This window comes from Marmota marmota, unplaced genomic scaffold (assembly GCF_001458135.2).
Source record: "Marmota marmota marmota unplaced genomic scaffold, marMar, whole genome shotgun sequence".
NCBI lineage: Eukaryota > Metazoa > Chordata > Mammalia > Rodentia > Sciuridae > Marmota > Marmota marmota.
The window spans coordinates 35,438,603-35,451,805 of record NW_025999900.1 but is presented as its reverse complement, the minus strand read 5'-3'; the positions used below and the strand labels follow the sequence as shown (position 1 = coordinate 35,451,805).

The following is a 13,203-nucleotide window of genomic DNA, read 5'->3' as shown; positions in this document are numbered from 1 at the left end:
TTGATTAGCATATTTCAGTTTTGTTTTGTATTCTTTTATTTTTAAAATTTTTACTTTTTATTTTTATTTTTAAAATTTTTCTCTCACTTATCTGTTTCCCTTGAATCACTTCTCTTTTTTCTTCTGCTAACAGCCAATTTCTATTGTTCTCTCTTTTACTCTTCCTTTAATACTTTACTTCTATCCTCTCTCCTTCTTTCTCATAAACATCACATCCTACATCATTTCTGTTCTCTCCCTGTCCACCATTCAAAATTGTAGACCATCTTGCAAACATACTGTTTTTATTGTAGGCAATAACTGATCATATCATTACTATTTGTTGTGACAACATTGTAGATGTCATAATAGGAATTATTTGGTTTAATGCTGTATATTGTTTGAACTGCTTGTTATTATTTGTATCTCCCTAAATGGTGAGGTACTGGCCTTCAGGAACACTATAACTCTACAGGGTAGAAACTCTACTGCCTCATATCCATACTGTTAGATGGGTAGACACACAAACAACATGAAAAAGCAAGGGAACAAGTTACACCAAACAAATCAAGATACTTCAATAACAGAATCCGATACTACGGTGGAAGAAATGTCAGAGAAGGAGTTTAGAATGTACATAGTTACATTAGGACAATATAAGGAGTGACATCAGAGAGAAAATACAGGCAGTGACATTCACTTAAATAGATATTCTGAAAAAAAAATCAAGCAGATATCTACAAAATGAAGAAATAAATAAATGAAATTAAAAATTCAATGGAAAGCATCACCAATAAAGTAGACCTCTTGCAAGACAGAACTTCAGGCAATAAAAAAAAAACTATATAATCTCAAAAAGAAAGAGGCTAGTGAGAGAGAGAGCGAACACACCAGGGAGTGGATTTTTATTGGGGAATAAAAAATTCTGGGGAAAATCCCATCCAATGAAGATTAAGGGGGACAGTGTCCCAAGGTCAGGTGAGACGATTGGGTCTTCAGGGGTTGTGGCCAGACACGCCTCCACACAGACAAGCCCTCAGACCAGAGAAGGGTGGGGAAAGCTCTGAACACAAAGTTGTGTCTAAGCACCTCTCGCCCAGCAGGGGAGGTGACTCCAATCACATGCAAGGATGGCCTCCCACAACAAGTCACTTTTAGAGGGAAACCAATTCAGATCTCTGCAGATTTCTCAAGGGAGGATGTCTTGGAATAATATATACATATCTCAAACTCTGAAAGAAAATGGACACCAGCCAAGAATACTATATACAGCAATATTAAACTTTAGAATTGACAATGAAATAAAAATCTTCCATGATAAACAAAAGTTAAAAGAAATAACAACTAGGAAGACTGCTCTACTAATCTCACTTTGTAGGTTATCAAGAGGTGCTAAATGGATCTAGAAAATTTTATAATCTGTTTGAGTATCTAAAAAAAGTTCTTTATTATTTGCAATTTTATAATCTGAGTATCTAAAAAAGTTCTTTATTATTTGCAATGGTTCCTTAAATCTCTAAAATAAAGGAGGCACAATTATATTCATTATATTAACGAAAAGGAACTTGTAATCCACATCCAAAAATAGAAATTTTTTTGAGAAGTTGTAGTAAGAGCCAAAAGAGTTGGAAGAGGCTGAGTGAGGCTCATTAGACTGATGCTCTGGGGAATCCCAAGTCCCACTAAACAAAAGAGGTGAATAAATCCCTCGAGAAAACAAATCTGCATCCCAAATTTATCAGCTCTGCTGTCACCACACAAAGACATGGGTTTATTCCAGGGGTAGCTCAGCCACTCTCTCCTAGAGCCTCAGCACCTATAGAAGAAGCATCATCACAGACACTGGGCCAAGCGAGGAAGAAGAAAGTCTGTATCACTAACAACGAACTCATTAGGCCAAGAGGAAAATGAAGAATGTTCCAAAGGATAACTGCATTTTTCCAAGGCTTTCCCCAAGGACGAACTTGCTGAAAGTGGAAGATTTTGAAGCAACCTCAACTCATCAGCCCCTTTGAGCTGAATGATGACAAAGTCCAAGGAAACCATCCTACTCTGGGGAATCCAGCTGTCCACTCAGGAGGCTCTGGAAAAGGACACATGTTCTTAGAGAACACCACCAAACTCATGAGATGGACATCTCACATAAACACTATAAGATTTGCATTTAGAGCCCACAACACTATTGCAAACAAGAAATATCCACAAGACCTAGTTATCTTCTGTACTCCTGTGAGAAGTATACCCGAAAAGACATGACTGGGATTTCCTAGAGGGATTCTGGACACTGGACAGTGCACCTTCAGGGCAATCTCCACCTTGGGAGCTCAGGAAAAAGGAGAGAAGCGGCACTTGTGATTAAATTCTGTTTTTAGTCTGGCATACAAGGCTCTCATCTATACCTTTTCCCCCCAAATCCAGCTCAATGCTAAAACAGCAGGAGCTAAATCAACAGTTAGTCCATCTGGGCCATTATCTCACTCACTCACTCTGGGGACTCTGCCTGCCCAGAGTGCAATGTTGGCCCACCCTCTGCTCTGCATCTCCTTGCAAAACACAAAGCTCTGAATGAAACTAACTCTGAATGAAACACTGACTCTGAATGAAACTCTGACTGCTTTTCTTTAGATGGGGAAGACCTCTGCCTCATTCTAAGTGGACCAGAACAGTTCAGAAGAGGATGCAGTTCTAGCTGTGGCAAGACAACCTCCAGGTCAGGTGTACTTTCCCAGTGGACATGACACAACTGCCCCCTAAAATGATGAATGGTCTGAGGTGGATTGTACAGCCACGTCCAGGTGCTCAGGCTGCCACACAAGGTCTCTCCTTATACTCATCAGGCAAGTAGGATCAAGGGGGAAGTGCCTGGCACTCATGAAGCAGTCTGCTTCCCTCTCTAGCTAGAAGGCCTCCCAGTGGGGACATCTAGATCAGAATGGGGATGGGTGAGCAGGTATGACAGCTAATAGCAGTCCTGTCTATGGGCTCTATCCCTCAGCTGGTCTCAAGGCCTTTGCTAGGTTTATCTGTGCTGAACATATGACTCAGGGTGAACTCAGGCCTTTCTCCTCCATCCCACCCATATTCAGTCCCTCCTCACCTTGGGGCTGCTCCTGTCCTTCTCCCCACACTTTCCACCCAGTACTTCCCCCTGGGTAATACTCATTCTACTAGGTCCTCATGATGCTACTAGGTATCTCATACATGTCAAATTCTTCCATTGTTCTGGGGAAAGCTGGGTACATTTCTTGGTCTCCTTTGAGCCAAAGCATTAGGCTGCAAAGACCTCTTTTTCAAATCACTGATGAATCTAAACAATGTATAGAACCTAGAAATAACTTCAGGGGAGGAGTCTTAGTTTTATCCTCAGGGGCTGATGAATATTTTCTGCTTTTTAATAAGTGTAAATAATGTTAGAAATAATGGTGGTTTGTGGAAAGACTTTGCATAGTGTAGAAAGAAGGTAAAACAATTAGAAAGGGAATGTTAATGATATTTACCAGTTTGTTCTCCCTACTGATACCACTTCCATCCCTTCATGCCCCTGCCCTTCCTACACCTTCTTCCTCCCAGTTACCCAAATTGGTTCCTATCTTATTCTCTAGTGACTGGCAAATAATTCTTGCTGTAGCTATGTCTGATAATGCCTAATGCTGACTTTTTATTTTTTTTTTTAGCCTGGATTGAACCCAGGGGCACTTCACCACTGGGCACTCACTGAGCACACTCCTTTTTTATTTTTTATTTTGAAACAATGTCTCACTAAGTTGCTGAAGGTCTTACTAAGTTGCTCAGTCTGACCTCCAACTTTTGATCCTCCTGCCTCAGCCTCCAAGAACAAAAGGTTGGTTAAGAAAAGTAAGAAAGGATAATTTGTGTTTCTTTCTTTTTTTTTTTTTTTTCTCCACTCCTGGCTACAGATGCTGACATTTAAAGAGAAATCTTACGTGTTTCTTGGTTTGCAGTTTTTCACTGCTGGGAGCTCTCTAGCAGATCCAAACAGACTTCTATCTCCTTCTAAGCCCCAAAGCTACCTTCAGGAGGGAGAATCTTCCTTGAGAGAATGTTTGTGAGGAAATGGTTCATCTTGTGAGGAAAAGTCTGCTTGGCATGTTGATTTTCCAAAGTTGTGGTCCCATAGTATATACTACATATGTGACAGGTCCTCAACCACCTTGTGTCAACCTCCCACCAAGTCCATCTCTCAGACATCTGAGCTGATGTTATTCACTCAGTCAGTAAATATCATTAAACTTCATAATTTCAAGAAAAAATGTATCCCAAGTGGCATACAAGTTATGAAGTTTAGCAAATAATTTTTTTTACTAAATGGGAAACAAATGAAAACTATAGAAATAGAAATAAAATGTGATAATATTATCACAGACATAATCTGGAAGACATAATACGGAAGCACTCCTTCATTCAGGAGAGAAGGCTTTATAGAAAGATAGTACTTATTGAGGAAAGACTAAAGGATAAATAGGATTTGAGATGCTGATTTCTACAAACTGAAAGAATAGCCTGTGCAAAAGCACAGGTGCAGGAAAGTGAATAAAGAACCCCAAATTTGCAGAATCTGTTGTATCTGGAGCTCAGGGTTTGTGGGAAGATGTGCTGAGAGAAGAACTTGTAAATATCACTGGGAAAGGACCATTAAGAATTATGAATGACAAACTCCCATATTGGAATTTTTATTTATGTAGATATTATCTGAGTTTTCTTCATTTTATTTATGAGAGTTCTGTGTCCTCACATAAACATCCTCTTGTCTTTTTATTCATCTAAATACTCAAGAACTCCATCAACAACTCAGGTAATCTGAAACAGCAACACCCTCAAATATGAACTATTTGCAGATGAAAATCCACTATTGGAGGAATGACATGAACAAATAGTGTTGAATGAAGGTTATGTCGAGAGGAACAAAGAATTTATTGAGAAATAAGAACAAAAGGTTGGTTAAGAAAAGTCAGAAAGAATACTTTGTTTCTTTTTTTTTTCTTTTTTCTTTTTTTAATATTTTTATTGTAGATGGTTACAATATCTTTATTCTATTTATTTATTTTTATGTGGTGCTTGGGATCGAACCCAGTGTCTCACACTTGCTAGGAAAGCTCTCTACCACTAAGCCACAACCCCAGCCCTTTTCATTTGTTTTAATTAGTTTTACATGACTGTAGAAAGCACTTTCACACATCATTCATAAATGGAGTATAACTTCTCATTCTTCCGGTTGCACATGGTGTAGAGTTACACCCCGGTCAGGTAGTCATATGTGCATAGTGTAATAATGTCCAATTCATTCTACTATCTTTCCTACTCTGGTGCCTCCTCCCCTCCTTTCACTCCCCTCTGTCTAAAATCCAAGGTCCTCCATTCCTCCCTAGCCCCAACCTCCTTATTGTGACTTAGCATCCACTTATCAGAGAAAACATTCAACCTTTGGTCCTTGGGATTGGCTTGTTTTGCTTAGCACGATATTCTCCACTTCCATCCATTTATTGACAACAGCCACCATTTCATTCTTCTTTAAGGTTCAGTAATATTTCACTGTGTATATATACTGCATTTTCTTTATCCATTCACCTAGGTTGGCTCCATGGTTTAGCTATTGCGAATTGAACTGCTATAAACACTGATTTGGCTTCATCACTGTAGTATGCTGATTTAAGCGTTTGGGGTATATACTGAGGAGTGGGAAAACTGAGTCAAATGGTGGTTCTATTCCAAGTTTTCTGAGGAATCTTCACTACTTTCCACTGTGATTGCTCTGATTTGCAGTCCCACCAGCAATGTATGAGCATACCTGAAAGGATAATTTTTAATTCTGAGCCTTACTGAATCGCCTCTTTCTTCTAATACACATATTTATGAGGGACCAGGCACGAGACAGGCATCCCAGAGGCTCTGCAAATAAGTCTTTAGTAGCTAGTAGTGAGAAAACGTGTCCTTCATAAAAGTAAAGGATTTGTTAAGCCCCAAATAGGACACTCATCCCTCTGTCTTTCCGGTTCCAGCTTGTCCTCAGATGCTCAGAGCACCACAGACCCTGATGCTTACCACCTTTGATACTCCACCTTCCACAGAGGTCAGAGGAGCCATGGGGAACCACACCACTATCACCGAGTTTGTCCTGCTGGGGCTCTCAGATGCCTGTGAGCTACAGATGCTCATCTTCCTGGGGCTCCTCCTGACCTACCTCCTCACACTGCTGGGGAACCTCCTCATTGTGGCCATCACCCTTGTGGACAGGCGCCTCCACACCCCCATGTACTACTTCCTCCGTAACTTTGCTGTCCTGGAGATCTGGTTCACCTCAGCCATCTTTCCCAAGATGCTGAACAACATCCTCACAGGACATAAGACCATCTCCTTAGCTGGATGCTTCCTTCAAAGTTTTCTCTATTTCTTCCTTGGCACCACAGAATTCTTCCTATTGGCAGTGATGTCCTTTGACAGGTATGTGGCCATCTGTAACCCTTTGCATTATGTCACCATCATGAGCAAAAGGCTGTGTGTCCAGCTAGTGCTCTGCTCATGGATGACAGGTTGCCTTCTCATCTGTGTTCCCAGCTACCTCATACTTCAGCAGCCCTTCTGTGGACCTAATGTCATCAACCATTTCTTCTGTGACAACTTTCCACTCCTGGAACTCATATGTTCAGATACAGGTCTGATAGAGCTTTTGGGGTTTGTGATAGCCAACTGCAGCCTCCTGGGCACTCTGGCCGTGACGGCCACCTGCTATGGCCACATCCTCCACACCATCCTGCACATCCCCTCAGCCAAGGAGAGGCACAGAGCCTTCTCAACCTGCTCCTCCCACATCATTGTGGTGTCCCTCTTCTATGGCAGCTGCATCTTCATGTACATCCGGTCAGGCAAGGGTGGGCAGGGGGAGCACCAGAACAAGGTGGTGGCATTGCTCAACACTGTGGTGACCCCGACACTCAACCCCTTCATCTATACCCTGAGGAACAAACAGGTGAAGCAGGTATTCAGGGAGCAGGTGAGCAAGCTCCTCTCACAAAGCTGAGTCAGACCTGAGAGAGGGAAAAAAAATCACCTCCTTGCCTGAACCTCTGCTAATGAAAGTCTTGTCCTGATCTCCATAGATTCTCCCTTCATAGAAAGGTTTTTGTCAAGTGTTCCATTCTACAGTAGTTTCCTGCATGCATTATTGGTTATTCAGTCTTGTTTAGCGAGCACGGAAAACTCAATATACCGCTACTATGTGTTATATGTCTATATGTTATATGTCATATATGTTATATGTTATATATCTCTGAGCTACTCAGACTAATGTGGAACTTTCAATCCTCTTGCCTCAACCACCCTAGTAGCAGAGATTATACGCAAGCACCACTTTGCCCAGAAAAAAACAACTTTCTCCTTACATACATATTTCTTTTGTTTAATCTTTATGTAGTTAAAATATGTAACATATAATAACAAGTCCAATTATCAAAGAGAGTCTTGTAAGTCGACTGGTGGGAAGGAAAACATACATGTTCAGAAGCCTATTAGCTGCAAAGGTTCAGCACGCTATGGACATGAATAATTTTGGGATTCTGTACAGCACTGAGTTTGAGAAAAGAGCTGGCAGAAACATATAGCTTGTGTTCAGACTCCAGCTCAGCTACTTACTGGTCTTAGAGAAATAAGATTTCTCTGTATCTCCATTACGCATATGTAGATCATCATAATATCTACCTCATAGAATCCTATACTCATTGAATGAGTCAATTTTATTAGAATGCTTAGCACAGGGTTTGGCATAGAGTGTCACGTTCGGTGTTAAACATTATGTTTTCTAGAAGAAATAAGTCAAATAAATTAAGTCAAATAATGAAGGTAAATTAAAATATCTACTATCTTACAGAAAATTAAATTCAATCCTCACTGTATATCTTAACCTAAGCAAATTCAAAATAAATGAAATAGATAAATATAAACCTGAAAACATAAAATGAAAGAACCTTTAGGTAGAAAATGTATTAATGATGCATAGAGAATTTTTAATGAAAAAAATATAAAAATAAGCTTATAAATTTAGACATTTAAGTTTTAAAATTTCATTGTGTCAGAAGTGAGCAGAAATAATGTAATAGCCATATGTAGTTTCTATCTGTCTGGCATCCATTCCCCATTATTAACATACTAGGAACCTGATTTTCTCAGGAGCATTCCTTCCTATTGTTCCATGCAACTAGGGTCGTGCTGACTGCATCCCCAGTCAAACTACAGCCATGGATATTGGCCCAGACATGGCCACATGATGAAAATCAGATCACTGGGCCCAAATGAGTCTCAATTCAGAGATGTTATAGGAACTTATAATGAGGCTTTCAGCAATCCTGTCTCAAAATTAAGAATAAAAAGGACAGGACTGGAGTTGTGGCTCAGTGGTAGAGTGCTTACCCAGCATGTGTGAGGCACTGGGTTTGAATCTCAGCACCACCTATAAATAAATAAATAAAGGTCCATCAACAACTAAAAAGTATATTTAAAATTTTTTTAAGAAAATAAAAAGGCCTGAGGATATAGTTCACTGGTAAAGTATCCCTAGGTTCAATCCCCAGTAATAAAATAAATAAATAAATAAATAGGTCTTTAGCACAGATGTGCATTCAAAGAATACTTGGAATCAATTGAAGGTTAACTATTGAAACCCATATGAAACATCACACTTTATTGTAAAATGTAGAAATGTTATCCTCTGAAAACAGGAATGAATTATCAAGCACCTTTATTGTATAGTTTCTAAGCAGTGCACTAGAATAAGAAAAAAAATTAAAGAACTAAGTAGGAAAGGAAGAAATATTACCATTATCACCACTGATATGCTCTTGGAATTAATAAGTTCATAAAAATTGAGACTGAGAATTAGGGTCTTGCCATGATAAATACCTCAAAATTGAAACTGAGTAATGGGTGGAGGCTGGAAGCTTTAGAGAATCAAGCCTATATTTCCATAAATACAGAATTTCAGGCAATTCTATTGAGATCCAAGAGGACAAGAGCTGTATGGAGAACCCAAATCTTTTTAGGGGTTAGTCGAATGGTCATGATCACAATGTTGGTAGAAGTGTGAACCAAAATTTCATTCTGATGAGATCTCAGATGGAAATGAGAACCAAGGTGTGAAACTAAGCATTTTTTTTATTTTTTAATATTTATTTTTTTAATTATCGGCGGACACAACATCTTTGTATGTGGTGCTGAGGATCGAACCCGGGCCACACGCATGCCAGGCGAGCATGCTACCACTTGAGCCACATCCCCAAGCCCCATGAAACTAAGCATTTTCAAGGAAAATAATTTCAAAGAAACTATATTACAATAGAACTCTTCGAGCAAGTACCAAATGGACATTGTCTCAAAAGCAGATAAAAAGACAGGCAGGCAGGCCTGTGAGACAAGGCACCAGGAGGCTTATAAGATAAGGGCTACCCTGAGCCTTTAGAAAACAACCCATTACTTCTGAACTTTTACATTGGACCTAACATTCTCATGATTAGGTAAAAGGACAGACAGCTGACTTGACCAATCATCTTGCAAAGGATACAGTGAAATACCATTTCAGTCCAATGGTCAGGGTGGAAGGCCACCCTGCCCATGAGTTGAGCATCCTCTCTCAGCCTTGAGTAAGGAGGGTGTCTGGTCTGGCATGACACTCCCCCCGCGCTGTGTGAAGCAAGTGGCCTCCACCTTCACTCAGCAAAGAAGTTCACTCTAGCCCTGGACTTGGGCATTACCCAATGGGATTGGGCAACCCCCCTTTGAAACCTTATCCCCTGACTTATCTGGTGAAGAACATCCCATTGAAGCTCCTTTGTGTGTCCCCCCTATAAAAATAAAGAGATTCTGCGTGCACCCTGTCTTGCCTTCCAGCGTAGATGAAGACCCTTGAGATTGCGAGCAGTCCCGCCCTCGATCTGAGAAACTCATGTTTGTGTGTTACATGATTTCTTCACCATTTTCTTATTTTAACGTTGCAGCCAGCTCCTTTGAACCCAGTTCATCTTGTCAGCGCAGGTCATTAGCTAGAGGTCAGATTTTCCCTGTTTTACCTTAAGCCAACTATGTACTATCCCCATCAATGTTGTCACTCAATGTACACTGTATGCTAACCTTTGTTCTCTGCTTATAAAAATCATTCTACCTATTTTTTCTTCAGAACAGTCATTCAGGGAAATTAGCAGCCATGTTCTCAGGCCTACATCATTCATATTTGGATCAGAATAAATTGCCTTTTTATTTTTCTTTAATATAGAGTCATTATTTTGCATTGACAGACGTATTGAGAATTGGAGTAAAGGTCATCTTTGTTATACAATGGCAAAGAACTTGGTGGAATTATGACCCAAGACTTTATGGAAGGCAGAATGTAAGAGCAATGAACTAGGAGATATGGAAGAAGACAAACCAAAGCAGAAAAACGTTTGAGCTGCTACACAGTCTCTTGGTGGCTTACAGTAAAATGAGAGAAGAGATAAAGAATTGAAAAGCAGAGTTTATGTACGATTAAAAGTGAAGAAGAATGAAAATATTCAGAAAACTCTCAGCCTGGTCACGTAAACGATGAATGAGAAAGCTTGTTTGGAAGAGAATGCTAATAGAGTGGCCAAGTGAATATTTGCTACAGAGATTAATACAGGGCCGGGCGCAGTGGTGCATGCCTGTAATCCCAGTGGCTTGGGAGGCAGAGTCAGGAGGATCTCAAGTTCAAAGCCAGCCTCAGCAACTTAGCAAGGCCCTAAGCACCTTAGTTAAAAAAGGGCTGGGATGTGGCTCGGTGTTTAAGCACCACTGAGTTCAATCCCCAGCACCAAAAAAAAAGGAGAAATTAATTTGGATAGGAGAAAGTCAAGTTCTATTCATCAAGACAACAGAGGAAAGACTCCATAGGCATTTCAGAGATCTTGAAGACAAGCTAGAACCTTGAGAGCAAGGTTTACAAAGATGTGCCTCTAGGACCTCAGCTTTTGTTGTCCTGAGACTCAGGACTCTGCTTCCCAAACTCAGACACAGTGCCTCTCAGCCATCCCTGCCCTAGCACAAGCGGGTCCAGGTGTGGCTCCATCCACCTTTCCAGACGGTACAAACCGTAAGCCTTGCCATCGTCGGTGTGGAGCTAATTCTTCAGGTGTTCAGAACGCAATACAGAGCCATAGTGGCCTGCAACTTGATTTCAAAAGATGATGCAGACAGCCTGTGGGCCCAGGCAGAGACTTGACAGGGGTGGAGGCACCACAGAGTCCTCACTAGGGCAATACCCAGTGGAACCATGAGAGTGGGTCAGCCCCTGAAACCTCAGAACTGTAGAGCTACCAGCATGTAACTCCAGCTTGAAAGAGCTGCCTGTACAAGACTCAAATCCATGAAATTTGTTGAGTGACCTAAGCCCAGGAAAATCATAAGACACTGGTTGAGACCTTGGGGGTCCAACATCTGCCTAAGTGTGCCCAGAATATGAGACATAGAATCAAAGGACTTCACAAATACTAGCTTCTTAAAACTTAAGTATTTTTTCCTCTTGGGTTTGAGACTAACTGGAGACCAGATACCTTTCTTTGTGTATATCTACTTTATGGAATGGAAATGTCTTCCCTATATCTATCTAACCACTGAATTTTTAAAGGAGATAATTTGATCCATAGGCTCACAGACAGAGGGGAATTTGCATCAGGATGAATCATGTCTTGAGCTTCACATATATCTGACTAAAATGAAACTCTGGACTTGGGAATTTTGAGTTGATGCTGAAACAGGTTAGGATCTTTTGAGACAGGGATGAAATGAATTTATTTTGCATGTGAAAAGGACATGATTTTGTGGGGAAAGATGTACAATGTTATTCTTTGCATGTGCCCCCCAAAAGTTCATGTGTCGGAATGTAATCCTCAAAGCAATCACGTTGAGAGGTGGGAAATTTCAGAGGTGGACTCCTGACAAAAGGAGGTGCTCAGCTGGGTTTCCTCTTTCTGTCTTACCCATGTGATCTTGCAAGTTTTGATGCAACAGGAAAACACTCACCAGATACAACACCTCAACCTTGAACTTTCCAGCCTCCAGACCATGAGCTTAACAAATTTCTGTTGGTTATACATATCTAGTCTGTAGTAATCTGTCAAAGCAACACAAGATGAACTAACTTAGTTCAAATTTTTCCAGAAATACTTCAACAGTATTTTAAGAGGATCACTATTTACCAGATCCCCAATGTGTCATGGGATGGGTGAATGGGTGATGGATGGTGCTTGAGTAGTGAGAAGAATTTACTAAGACAAAGAAAAGCAGTTAAGACAGTTTACCGGAGAGAGAGTTTACTGCAATGGTACAACAGGGACATGACAAAGATGTCTGCCTGTGGATTCAGAGGAGGATATAAGCTTAGATGTGCTTCTGAGATCCCTGTTCACCTTTGGCAGGCTTTTTGCTAGGAGTGGGTTATACTAAATGAAGGGTGATTGACCGATATCCGTTTCTTGCCCATAATGCTTATTGCACATGCAGCAAATGCTCATTTCCATTTTTAAATCAGATGCATGAAATTCAAGTAATATGTATAGGTCTTAAAACAGAGGCTTTCCCTTCTTAGGCTACTCTAGGTCAAAACTGGGGCTCTCTGCACATGCTCCTTGGGATAATTAAGCAATCTTTTAAAAAACAGGAACTTGCTGTTTAACTCAGGGAAGTTTTCTCTTCTGAGAACTGCAAGGGGCAGGATGAAAGGCAAGTCCTTAGCTTTATGTCAGTTCTACTGGTCAAGATGGGGTGGGGCCTGGGACAGGGGTCCCTAATCTATCCTGCCTCACAATATTAAATGGAAAATATCTAACAAAACAAAAGAAACAAAACGAAACGAAAATTGTCACATGCCCTGTGCAGGGGACTTTAAAGGATTAAATCACACAAAGGATGTTTTCTGAATACTACAGAATTAAACTAGAAATCAGTAAAAGAAAAACATTTAGAATATTCTTAAACATTGGAAGCTAAAAGTCACACTTCTAAATAACACATGTGTAAAAAACAAACTGCAAAAAAATAGAAAATAATTTGAAATTACTTTTAATTTTGAAAGAAAATTAAAATACAACATACTATTTGTGGATGTAACTAACATCATGCTTAGGAGAAAATGTTTAGCATTAAGCATTTATATTAGAAAAAGTATATATTTGCAGGGCATGGTGGCACACACCCAGCAACTCTGGA

At 40.2% G+C, this 13,203-nt stretch overlaps 1 protein-coding gene across 1 annotated transcript; it reads left to right on the top strand.

Moving 5' to 3' along the window:
* Window positions 1-5,978: 5,978 nt before the first annotated feature.
* Window positions 5,979-7,068, top strand: LOC107143986 (olfactory receptor 49-like). Its single transcript, XM_015487844.2, has one exon. It carries the CDS (start codon window positions 6,008-6,010, stop codon window positions 7,013-7,015), a length of 1,008 nt encoding a protein of 335 aa, XP_015343330.2. The 5' UTR covers window positions 5,979-6,007; the 3' UTR covers window positions 7,016-7,068.
* The last annotated feature ends 6,135 nt before the right edge of the window (window positions 7,069-13,203 follow it).

Bases quoted from the DNA above. Each gene is read 5' to 3' on its own strand.
- LOC107143986 (XM_015487844.2), top strand. From the start codon at position 6,008: ATGCTCAGAGCACCACAGACCCTGATGCTTACCACCTTTGATACTCCA.